This window comes from Mytilus galloprovincialis, chromosome 13 (assembly GCF_965363235.1).
Source record: "Mytilus galloprovincialis chromosome 13, xbMytGall1.hap1.1, whole genome shotgun sequence".
Classification (NCBI taxonomy): domain Eukaryota; kingdom Metazoa; phylum Mollusca; class Bivalvia; order Mytilida; family Mytilidae; genus Mytilus; species Mytilus galloprovincialis.
Window position 1 is genome coordinate 23,743,294 of NC_134850.1, and position 13,914 is coordinate 23,757,207.

Below are 13,914 nucleotides of genomic sequence, written 5' to 3' on the forward strand. Positions count from 1 at the left end.
GTTTAAGCAATAAATAATGTACTTGTAACCATATGCAATAAAGATTTGTATAATGTTATGTGATACAGTGAGTGACGAAACGTAACTAAAACATATTATGGATTCAGTATTATTCGTTGGATACCAATTGACGTAGATTTCATGAGCATAGGTGTTCTTAAATAAATATTTAACGAATCATAAAATTTCTACAGGCTTGTATAAATACTTTGTAAAACCGAGAAATCAAATATCCTCGGAAATACTTTTTTCCCTCAGTCTACTAAAATTAATATCAATCAAAAGTAGATGAATCCTCAAAATATGTAGTTAATGTGTTTCATTTTGAAGCGCTCAATACAATTGGGAAACATAATAAAACAAACACATAAAAGACTGTGAAAACTGCAAACAGAAAATAATCAAAGAATTCTGCCAGCTCCTTGTTTGTGTAGGGTTTAAATGGCTCACTACTCTCTGAACCGTCTCCTCCTTCGGTTGGATTGGTATGCTCTGATTGAGCAAGATGATTTATTCGTCCAAATCTACACTTCAACTTCATAAATAACCTTGCCAAAGTATGCATCCAGTTGGGAGCCTTGTCGTGTTCTGGTTGATGGAAAAGTCTTATGACGAATATCGTAAAGATAATCACAAGACAGGCCATTCCCAATGTTACTGTTAGAAATACCACTGCAAAAAGAAACAAGAAAACATAAATATGTTTACTTCAACTTCGAAACAGGAAAAACAATTGTTAGGTAGGCCATTGAGAAGTAAATATATGGCAAAACAAGTTTCTATTAAGTAGAGATTAGCAATCTAAAGGAAGATACATGTACTTACTTTTTCATGCAATAATATATCATTGTTGACTAATGATGAATTATTAACCCAAGAGATGTGATATATATTTAGAACAAGGTCATAGTGTGAAAGTCATATATCGTATGTTCATAAAAAATAAAATAATAAAATACAGAACTCAAAGAAAAATCCAAAACGAAACGTTCCTTATCAAATGGCGATTTCGAATCCTAAACGCATAAAACGAATAGAAAAAAAACACTGTCGTATTCCTGACTTAGTACAGAAATTCCCTCCTGTAGTAACATTGTGGATTAAACCTTGTTTTAAGCAATAACTGGAATCAAAAGTTTTCATTCTTTTATTTAGTTGATGACATTTATTCATCCAAATTAAGCACCGATAAAGAAGAAAAAATAATGACAATTCGCATGACGTTGTCTATGAAAAGAACAATTTAAGTAGAAGTGAGTAAGATTTTTCTCGCGTTAAATATATTGTTTTATCAAAAATGATTCCCTATGTAGTTAGCCAATGAAAACATTTGTTCATCAAAGTACTGGTAATTGATGTGTTATACGAATGATAAGATATATTGTGATGACAAATTACTACAAGTTGAGTACTGTGATATTACGCCTTGTTCAGCTTTTTACACGTTTTGTTTTAAGATGCTATCCTTTTGTGTAAGTATTTTGCGTGTGTATGCATATGTCCTAAGTCAAGAGCCTGTTTGGTGGTTGTCGTTTGTTGATGTGATTTATAAGCGTATCTCGTTTATCGCTTGTTATTTACATAAGACCATTTGTGTTCTGTTTGAATTATTGTACACTAGTCATATTAGGGTCTTTAATGACTTTCCTGTGCGTTGGAAATCCGTACTTTGACTATATTTTGTGATATTTACACATGGTGACTTAGATGGAGAGTTCTTTCATTGTCACTCATACATTATCTTCTTATTTCTAACAAACACATGTGATACGCAGGAATTTTTGTAAAGATTGAAATAATTAATTTCTAATCAAAGATTGAAATATAACTCACGCACATAGCGTACTAGATTGAAAGCATATATCTTACACTCACGTTCTATGTCACAACCTTTTTCAAAACACCAAAGAAATGAAAATAAAATGTATTGACTATGCAGTCTGGTGCATGTGTTGACAAAACAATAAGTGCACATGCATTTCTAATAAAAACTGTTAATTTACCTAGAACGGAAGTATGTTTTGAAGTTGTAGGCATACTTCCAGAAAATAACGTCAACAAAACTGCCAAAGCAAGAAGCACTGTCAGAATATATCCGATCTTTCCTCCGGACTGAAGCGGCAGAAAAAATGTTACAAATGTTAATACAGCAGTTAAAATGGTCGGAAATATAACACTCATTATGTAATGACCGGGTAATCTGTCTATCTCTATTCGGAACAAAAGTTCCGAAAACACCAGGTCGTCTTCAATTAACTCGGATGGGTACTGGGACGTTGTTATTAGATCCCATTCTCCATCTGGTCTGTAGTCTTCTAAATTTATGTGCGTTTTGTAGAATGTCAGGTTGACAGCGTCTGCAGGGAAGCCCCAGCTAGCCAATTCAATTTCACATGTTTGACTGTCATATGGAAAGAACGTGACATCCATGTCACATGACGTGGACAAAACAGCAGGTGGTTCCCATCGTACTTCTCCGTCATATTGTATTCTGACTGTTTTTTCAGCACCAAGATTTTTTCTTAATTCCAAAACCCTGAGATAAAAACAAAAAGTTCTTTTGTAAATGAGAGAAATTAATATAAATTGTACGTCTTCATGTGTAAATGACCTAAAAGATGAATAGTACTTTACTGGTTATAGTTAAATAGACAGCAATCAAACGTTACAAATATAAAAAAAAAAGTAAGTAATTCAGTTTTGTAAGATTTGATGACCGTATTTCTTGTTGCAACAATGATTATTTATAATAGGGTAAACTGTTTAAAAACATACGAATTCTGCACAATCAATTCGGGGTGCCAAACTACTTCCTCCGGAACATATATATATTCAACATTTCCATAGGACGATTTTGTCCAGGCCAATCGGCTATCATTCCATACCTAAAATTTCAAATAATAAGTAGAGTTATATTAAATAAATGCATTTAATTACAAAAGTTAAGCCTACCATTATACAAATAACAATCTAAGCAGCGTATAAAAACGACAATACCTTAGAAACAGAAAAAAATATACAAAATTAATAATACTTGTTCAACGATGCTGATTAAACATAAATACATACGACCTATATTAATGCAATAGTATTTACAAATCTCCGGGAATAACGAATAACAGCATCTGTTCCAATTTTGATGAAACCCTATTAGTTGTTTGTGTTGTAAAATAGCTCCTGCATACATGTAAACTGGTGTTTGGTTCTATAATCTTGCACTTTACGAATGAATGTCGGTATTGGAATATAAACGCTTCCAATTCGCATCCTCTCCCGTTTTGGGATGTAAATGTAGATTCATACTTACGTAGTATATATATTTGTGCTAGGATTATAAGACAAAACATACGGCAAAAAATTGCCAATTGACAATACGATTTTATTTCTACTTTTCCGTATTCTTTTAAGACTCATATACGTATATATAATACATGTAACGGTTGGTCTAGAATTGGCAAAACTGAACAAATAGGACAACGGTTTATTTTCTACCGATGAAAACAACGATACTGATAGCAGATACTTATATATAAATAAGATGAATTAGTTATACATCCAATTCATAGATTTGCCATTCTGTCTACAATGAACACTTGTAAAGACGTTGTATATTACAAAACAGTATAGCCGATGAATGATAACAGATCGACGAGTTTTGTTTTGTCCTTCAATATAAATTCCTAGTACAAAAAGTACACAAGAACCATTATTAAATTGGCGTTCTCATATTAACACATACGTATATTAGTTCATTCCAGTAACCAACTTGTTTCAGTAGTGACAATTTTCGTTCTCAAATGAAATATATTAAAACGTAAATAGATATACTGACCACCGTAAACCATCCTGATGTCGACAATATCTGTGGCTTTAAATCCTTAAACAGAAATACAAAACATTTTTGCACAATTTGTTAAACAAAATAAGTTTAGATAATACTGGCAAATCTAAGACGGCACCGGAATCATAAATAGACTAATGCAATTTCTCAGATAAAAATCATAGTTTGTGAATCAACAAAACCTTTTTTTTTTTTCTTTTCATGCATATATTTTAAACAAATTTAGTTAGTTTCTACATTTGGGAAATTTATCTCTCTTTTTTAAAATATACATTTTTTATATGCATTTTACATAGGAAACTGCTTTAATTAGTTATTAAAAGTACCAGGATTATAATTTAGTACGCCAGACGCGCGTTTCGTCATAAGACTCATCAGTGACGTTCATATCAAAATAGTTATAAAGCCACACAATACAAAGTTGAAGAGCATAGAGGTGTCAAAATTCCAAAAAGTTGTGCCAAGTCCGGCTAAGGTAATCTATTCCTAGGAAATGTATAAAAATGATCACATAATTGATATCCATGTCAACACCGAAGTGCTGACTACTAGACTGGTGATACCCTCGGAGACAAAATGTCCACCAGCAGTGGCATCGACCCAGTGGTGTAAATAGTTATCAAAAGTACCAGGATTATAATTTAACGTTATGATGTAATAAGAATTTATCTGCATTTATTAATCTATCTTACCAAAGGAAGAGACCGATTTCATTGATCTTCAACTCCTGAGATAATAAAATATGTGTGATATGATGTATAAATATAGTGGTTTTTCTTTGAAACAATCTTTCTTTTCACAGAGAACCCTAATTTTTGAGAAAATGTCCTAATTCGGAGACCATTATCGATCTGTTTCTAATAAGCTTTTGCTCATGCTCAGTCGATTTTCTTTACAGCGTAACTCATTCTGTTCTGTTTCGTTAATGTCACATGGATTTAACTTAGCTCATAAGGTTATTGAGTTAATACGGTTAAAAATAAATCTTCTGTAAATCACACTTTGCAACACTTTTCTTAGGGCACTTTTAATTGTTTTTTCCAACCGAGATGAATGGGGTGTTTAGTATTGTTCATTACTTTCGTTTCTATAAAGAAATATAATTGAATGCATAAACCGTGTCCAAATCCTTACTGTGATCATCTTATTACCATGTCTACACTCTTTGTAACAACACTTGCCTACTAACATGTTTTGACAATTTTTAGATGTATTGCAAGATATGAAGCACACTTGACGGTATTTGTTCTACATTGTATTTCAAGTTCGACGGATTAGATGCGTATAACATCGTGAACAAACTTTAAAATATTTGGTGAAAGAACATCATTTATATAGCGAAACGTGAGTTCTTTTCACTCTTCCAAAGAAGCTCCTGTTTGACATCAGCTTCATTTTAATAAAGGAATAAGACAAACACGTTTGTTTTCAAGGAATGCCGTTTGCACATTGTAAGTTGACAAATACCTCCACCGAATAAAACAAATAAGTTGTCGATCTAAAAAACAAGCATCTTTATAATTTCAGTTTCAAAGATTTTTATGCCCCACCTACGATAGTAGAGGGGCATTATGTTTTCTGGTCTGTGCGTCCATTCGTTCGTTCGTCCGTCTGTCCGTCTGTCCCGCTGCAGGTTAAAGTTTTTGGTCAAGGTAGTTTTTGATGAAGTTGAAGTCCAATCGACTTCAAACTTAGTATACATGTTCCCTATGATATGATCTTTTTTAATTTTAATGCCAAATTAGAGGGTTTACCAAAATTTCACGGTCCACTGAACATAGAAAATGATAGTGCGAGTGGGGCATTCGTGTACTGGGGACACATTCTTGTTTTTGTATAAATCAAGTACGATGTATCCCTTCTTTATACAAGATGCATGTACCTATGTTGTCAGTTCTCATTTATTAAACAAAGCAGGAACAATTTTGTAAATGTGTTCTTTCGTTAGGAATGAGGAATAATTGTGTAAAGGATAGAAATGACAAATGTTTTAAAACAATTGCAAGATGAGAGAGACTTATATTGAATGTACTCTAATGAATCACTGAAATAATTAAATACCCACACCTGATTCGCACCGCTTCTAGAATAAATAGTTTCACAATAACTTTAAAGAGACAAAACATTATATCTACCAGTTTCCTGATGAAAAAATAAAATAAAAAGGAAACGGCAGTAACGCATTTACCGTAGCCGTATGTGGCACAACTTTTTGGAATTTTGTATCCTCAATGTTTTTGAACAGCGGTATACTACTGTTGCATTTACTCTTCAACTTCGTATTTGTTTGGCCTTATCAATATTTTGATATGAGCGACACTGATGAGTCTTATGTAGACGAAACTCGCGTCTGGCGTACTAAATTATAATCCTTGTACCTTTGATAACTATTTACAAAGCAAGTAAATAGTTATGTGCTTTAATTTGTTTCAGAAGTGTATGCCAATTATAATTGTACAATTGCATGTTTGTTACAATATACATTACCTGCAACATCTAATTAGTCCATCCAAAACTAAACTATTTAAAGAACTCGAACCTTTGAAATTTTCTTTATAATTAAAATTATTTCAAATAACTGTTGGATTTGAATAATTCAGAGAATTGTGAGTCGTGGTACTTTTGCAGATCGGAGAAAACAAAAATTGAGAAAATAAATATATTTACCAAAGCATTCACAGCCAGCAAGTTGTATTCTGCACTTACAATTACCGGGTAGTCTGGTAGGACACGTTTATTGTAACCAGATACTGTCTGATTAAATAACAATGTGTGGATATCATTTGCGTCGCTCACAGTGTATGCTGTCGAATGCATCAATAAATCTAGAAAAAGGATATCTATTATTTTATTTACTGAAAGCTGGCTAAATAATATGCACACATGAACATATGACATGTATGAGTATAACTGATTTTTGTATATCGTTAATGATCAGTGTGTTTTTTGGGGGAAAAGATGGTTTGAATTAAAGAGCCAACAAACACCTGGTATGTATGTATCTATGTCAAGCCAAAACAAGAATCCAAAATTAGTTTGACATCATTATTCAACTCATTATTAAAGTTTAACCATTAAGACAAACTTTTTAAACAATAAAACATACTAATGTTTTAAAAATAACAACGTACGACTTAAATACGCATACGCAGTAAGCTGAATCCAGCATTTAAGGATGTCAACCATCTCTTCTTCATAAAAACGAACAAAAGGTCAATAAAACCGCGTACAGTAAATGATACATCAACAGTCGCTCACTTAACGTTCAACGGTAATCAGATGTATCATATGTTGGAGGGCAAGGTATGCAGGAGACACCTGTTTAATATAAGACCTTATCAAATTAATATGTAAAACACAATAAAAGTAACCTATAACGGACTCAAAAATATATATTTTTATCATGAATTCTGGTATCATATCAATGGAATTCAATACGATTCAATTGCGTATGTGTAGCCCATATATATTTGCTTAATATACAAATAGATCAAGGATATAATTATATGATTATCCATTGTTTTAATGGAATAGGATTGAGTAATGTTATTATAATTGTACAAATACAAACTAAAACTATGAAATGTCCGTCTATAAAATGAGATGGGAGTTAAGCGCCATAATTTGGTTAAAATATCTTATTTTGTAACATGCAATTTAAAGCTATCGAAAAGACATGTTAACGTTACTTTAAAAAGTAGTCTATACAAGAATAAGAGTGATTAAATAGTAATCGATTTCAAAAAATACCTTATAAAATTATAAATCGATTGCTTTTGACATTTATCGTCCAAATGCTTAGGAATACCTGTCATTTAAAACAAATGGCTAATTGCATGATCAAATTAAATAAACATGCCCACTGTGGTACTACCCTCCAACTTACCTATGAAGATAAGCAAAACAAAAACTCCTCTTCGTGCGCAGAGTCCTCCAGACTTCATTTTCCAACTGAGATGTTAAGCCGCAAGCAGCAAGTATAGTGAATTATTTCTCAATCTGTTTTATAGTTCGGTAAAGTATTTAGCAACCGTTCACATAAGTCGATGGATAATGTTTGGATCCTCAATCTGGAATGAATTGCGTTTATATAGGCTGACAGTACCACCGCCTGGAACGAATATCAAAAAGGGCTTTGATGAAGAAAAAAAACCAACGCGAAGTCGATTCTTATAGTTATTTCAATTAGAAAATTATATCCCATAACGCATTTAATTTATTATCTCTTAATTAAAAAAAAATTTATCTCCTTTATGAAATAATATTCAATGATATTTCCGGGTAGATACCTTCTCCGAAGTCCTTAAGACTGCCATTTTTTCCAATAAGTCACAAAGAAATCAATTAAATTCAATCATCTGTGTGTTCAATTTGAATTGTCATTAGACCATATGAAATTTTTTCCCATTTATCATCCAAGACGGAATTAAATATTTGTTAGTTATGAATTTGGAATTTAATGGTGTTTTTTTTTATCTATATCATGACATGTACAGTACTTCCTCTTGGAAGAATCACAAAATGATAAAGCTTAAAAATTACCAAAGCGAAGGAAATTGGGAATGATATGTTAATATCATGTATGTATTTAATTTAATTTGTCTTTATTTATAAAAAGCTACCTCCAGTGAGAAATAGTATTCAATGCCATTTCCAGCTAGATATCATCTTCAAAAATGAGTATTACATAAAAAAATACATTTGAATTTTACGATAAACAGAATAAAGTAGTAATCCCAAATGATATATCTTTGAAATTAATCCAATATTCGTTAAATTTAGATATAGTTCCAAACTGTCAAATAAAATGGAATATTCAGTATAATTCGAAATTACCGTGGAAAGAGATCTTGATAAATTTAGATAAAAGTATGTCCTCTAGGAAAGCAAATCAAATTAGCTGGAAAATTGTTCATAACATTATCTATACGGAGCAAAAACTATTTAGAATCGGCAAATCAAATAATGGCAAATGCCATTTTTGTAAAACAGAAAACGAAACTCTCACACACCTTTTTCACAGCTGTAACATTATAATGGTTGTTTTGGGAACACATTTTTGATGCGCTTAAAACATATAATGTACTTAATAACACTGTATATATTCCATTGAGCGAAGAACTTATCATACTAGGAATGTACGATTACAACAAAAAGTACAATGTCCTAACTAATACGATTATGAATACAGTTAAATGGATTATTTGGAAATGTAGGAATATAATCAAATATCAGTCTAAAAGTTTTACTTCCAGTCAATTGATAGCATATGCAAAACGGGAACTGTGCAGTTTAATTGAATCTATGGACTAAGCATTATCATCTAAAAATGAAAATTTTGCAGCTGAAATAAAACTTATAATAAATCATATACATTAGTAAGTGACGTAATAATACTTACTTTCCTTTCCTTTTTAAAACATAATACACCCAACGATAGAAATATACAATACACGCATTTACAAGGTCGAGCATGTGACCTATAAAATCACTGACCGACACATAACAATGTAATCCAGGTGTTAAAAGTACAAAACATAAAATGTCAATTATATAAGTAAAGGTAAGTTATTGTGTAGATTGTAGTGTGTTTTGGGGGACTTTTGATGTATTTTATTTACTGGTAGAATATTGTGAATAATTTATACGCAAACTCAATCTGTGTAATTAATATGAATGTATAACTTATGTATGGAAAAAATATAAAATAGATTTTTTTTTTATAATAGAGTCCACCGTTTATCGCTGGACGTTGGATCATTGTAAACACAGGGCCTTTTGTGTATTCTAACTGGGTTATACAAGGAAAGTTGTATTCAGGTGATTTTCAATAAATGTATTTCAAGTCTTAAAAAAAAAAAAAAAAAAAAAGTGCGATGCTTTCATACGCTTTAGTCCGATGCTCCGCGAAAATATAGACGTAAGAAACGTTGTTTAATAGTTTGACAGTCCTTTATGCAAACTAAAAATGAACATGCGGGAAGATAGATTAGGAATATTTGATTACCAATTTTACACCAAATGTCCATAACTTACGAGTAATTGATTTAAATTAACCATTTTTTGTCGGCTGAATCACAATGTTTATTTTTTTCGAGTGCTGGGAAAGGACTTGTATCTTACAGTCGACATTTTTTACTATATAAATACAAAACAGGATACGCATACTTATCCTGCTTCTATTTGAAGCGAACGGATACATTCATTGTTTATGTGACAGTTTACTTTGTGGTCCCCGTTAAAATGCCGTCGATTTTATTGAAAAGTAACGTCGGTAAAATAGAGATACATGTTTTCCTGTGTGAACTATAAATTGTCTACTAAAACATTAGTTCGTACTGTACATTGTAAGAAAATAAAACATGTGTTTGTACTCGCTAAAAAAACTAGAGGCTCTAATGAGCCTGTGTCGCTCACCTTGGTCTATGTGAATATTAAACAAAGGACGCAGATGGATTCATGACAAAATTGTGTTTTGGTGATGGTGATGTGTTTGTACATCTTACTTTACTGAACATTCTTGCTGCTTACAATTATCTGTATCTATAATGAACTTGGCCCAGTTAAGTTTCAGTTGAAAATGTTAGTAAAAATTTACAAATTTTATGAAAATTGTTAAAAATTGACTATAAAGGGCAATAACTCCTAAAGGGGTCAATTGACCATTTCAGTCATGTTTACTTATTTGTAGATCTTACTTTGCTGAAAATTATTGCTGTTTACAGTTTATCTCTATCTATAATAATATTCAAGATAATAACCATATAAAGGCAAAATTACCTTAAAATTACCAATTCAGGGGCAGCAACCCAACAACAGGTTGTACGATTCGTCTGAAAATTTCAGGGCAGATAGATCTTGACTTAACAAACAATTCAGCTACGTGTCAGATTTGCTCTAAATGCTTCGGTTTCAAAGTTATAAGCCAAAAACTGCATTTGACCCCTATGTTCTATTTTTAGCCATGGTGGCCATCTTGGTTATTTAGCTGGGTCACCGAACACATTTTTTAAACTAGATACCCCAATGATGATTGTGACCAAGTATGGTTAAAGGAGTAGGTTCAGTAAGACCCCTTTTTGGCCCCAAAATATAGCAGTTTTACAAAATTGTTAAAATGTAAACCTTTAGTTATTTATTGGACAGTAGAATGCTTCTGCTACATAAATATGGGCTGTTTTTTGACAATACAATGCACATATATCCGGTACTAGCACCATTAAATCATGCTAAATTACTAAAATCCTCATAATTCTAGCATTTTAGTTAAATTTTAGACGGTTTTCATGTAAAACGAAAGTGGCCGCATTTATATTCATCCTTAATATTGAAATGTAAGTTGTATTTTATGATAATACATAACATATATAAAGGTTGAGGATGAACACGGATGCGGCCATTTTCATTTTTACCAAAAACCATCTGAAAAGTGACATTTTTCGACATATTAGGTAGATTTTTCATATTTGAGCTTGAATCGGATCGTTTTTAATGACTAAATCTGTTAAAATCTTTCACATTAACTAATTAATTCAAATAAAATAGACACTTAAGTGCTTAAAAAGTGGTCAAAATCTTTCGTCAGATGAACATAAAATTTGAGTCCAAAATCGGTCCTCACCGGACCTACTCCTTTGGCCCAGTAGTTTCAGAGGAGAAGATTTTTGTAAAAGTTAACGACGACGGACGACGGACGACGCCGGACGATGCCGGACGCCAAGTGATGCGAAAAGCTCACTTAGCCCTTTGGGCAAGGTGAGCTAAAAAGGATTTCTATCGCATTTAGCTTAAAGCTTATACAAATAAATGATGCATATTCCGACAATAAACAAATTTTGTATTTTTTTATTTTCAATGACAAATGTAAGGGAGGTTGTAACATTGCAAATGGGCGTATTATGTCGGAAGCAAGAAGCTCGCATCATGATGCGGGAGTTTTTCGCTGTGTTGGAGACCCATTGGTGGCCATTGGATATTATCTGCTCTTTGTGCAGGTTGTTGTCTTTTTGACTCATTCTACATTTCTATTCTCAAATGTATATCAATCTTCTTGTTTTGTGTGCATTTGATGAGTTATCGTTATGTCAAAAGAAAATATAAGTTTCCATATGATTTCAGGGTCAGGTGAAATCTTACAAGTCATAACAATCATGAAAAGTCAGCAGGTGAATTCCAATACATCTGCAATGTAATATAAGACCAATCAAACCTAATTCTAAGTATTAAAAATAGTTTTTATTTATAAATCAGGACAAAATATCTACACATATACAATCAAAATGTGTACACGATGGACATACCATCAAAACTGCATTCAATAATTTCCATATCTCCAAAGAAAAGATAACAATCTATGGCAAGTTGAAAATTTGGAATAAGATATCATATTAAAGATAAATTAAAATTTTAAATCGAAAGACAGGAAAAAAAATGGCCCTTGTTATAATATATAAAATAAATTATATTATTCGATGAATACATTGTCTAATCCACAAACAACTGATTATAACAGACTATTTTATAGTACATCTAGTTAAATAATTTTTCAAAACAATACATCATTATGGTTAATACAAAAGAGCACATTTAGACTATATATCATATATATTATCATATCATCAGATAGGTAGTTTTTTAGAAACAATTAAAGTAAAAAATACTGACAGGGTCACGGTGTCAATACTCATATAATATATCCAAGCATGGTACATATATCACTGGAACAAACATGTACGTAATAATAGTTTTGATAGGGACAGTTAAACTTTAAATCAGCATGGTATACAAAAAGAAATTAAACCGCAGGTGAATATTGTGGTGGGAATTTGTTAGTTGAATTCCACGTCAGCAAAATACAACGGGTTTTGTGTAACTAAACGTCAGAATAGCATCCAAATGAAAATTCAACCATACGTCAGCATTATGTCAAAACATAAATAACAAGAATGTGTCCCCAGGACACGGATGCCCCACTCGCGCTATATTTTCTATGTTCAGTGGACCGTAAAATTGGGGTCAGAAGTATAATTTGACATTAAAATTAGAAAGATCATATCATAAGGTACATATATACTCAGTTTCAGGTTGATTGGACTTCAACTTCATCAAAAACTACCTCGACCAAAAACTTTAACCTGACACTGAACAGACGAACGAACGAACGGACGGACGGATGAACGGAAGGACGGACGTACAGACCAGAAAACATAATGTCCCTCTACTATCTTAGGTGGGGCATAAAAACACACGTCAGCATGATGTCAAACATGGGAGTCAAACCATACGTCAGCATGATGTCAAACATGGGAGTCAAACCATACGTCAGCATGGCATCAATAGGGAAGTAGCAATACTAAATCAAAAATATCTATGTAGAAAAAAATCAAAAAACAACAAAATAGAACTCATACATATTAAATAGTTATTAAAACACACTTCATAGCATATAAAACTTAAAAATTCACCGAGGAGAGTGTTAAGTAGGGGGATTCAACACTTAAGAATAATAAAATCAACACAACGAAAATGCCAACATGGCATTCAGTCTAAATGCATTCTAAAAAGGCACTAAAACAAGATACTGTTTGATTGATTTTGATTATTTGTTGTTTGCTTAACATCCAGTGGCAAATATATTAATGCTTGTTCAGGACAAGAACAAATAAACAATTAATGGCGTGCTGAATATTAAGAATGCAACTGAATATGAGGGTATATGGACAGAAATTTTAAAATAATTTAGGAACAAAAGTAAAAATAAAAAAGGTTAACAATATACCTAACTTGTATTTCATATTAAGTATATCATTTATATTCAGATGATTTCATGTTTGACAGCAGACATGTGTATGCTCGTAAAGACATATCCATAATGATTCGAAACAACCAAACAGTGATTTTTAGTGTTTTGTTATACATGTACAAAATGTATATACAAAATACATGATCCTGAAAGAAATCCACGAAGTGATAACTTCGTACAAATCTTTACTACTGAAGCACAATAAAAAAAAATGATGGTTGAACTGCATGTATATGTATACATAGGTTTTCGTTGCCTGCAACATAAACTT

General features: G+C 31.9%; 1 protein-coding gene across 1 annotated transcript; it reads right to left on the reverse strand.

Moving 5' to 3' along the window:
• Window positions 1-303: 303 nt before the first annotated feature.
• LOC143057436 (neuronal acetylcholine receptor subunit alpha-3-like) lies at window positions 304-6,337 on the reverse strand. The gene is made up of 5 exons (XM_076230741.1): window positions 6,329-6,337; window positions 3,833-3,877; window positions 2,776-2,885; window positions 2,004-2,536; window positions 304-672 (listed from the first exon to the last, which is right to left on the reverse strand). The coding sequence occupies exons 1-5, from the start codon at window positions 6,335-6,337 to the stop codon at window positions 320-322; spliced, it is 1,050 nt and encodes a 349-aa protein (XP_076086856.1). The 3' UTR covers window positions 304-319.
• Window positions 6,338-13,914: the final 7,577 nt, after the last annotated feature.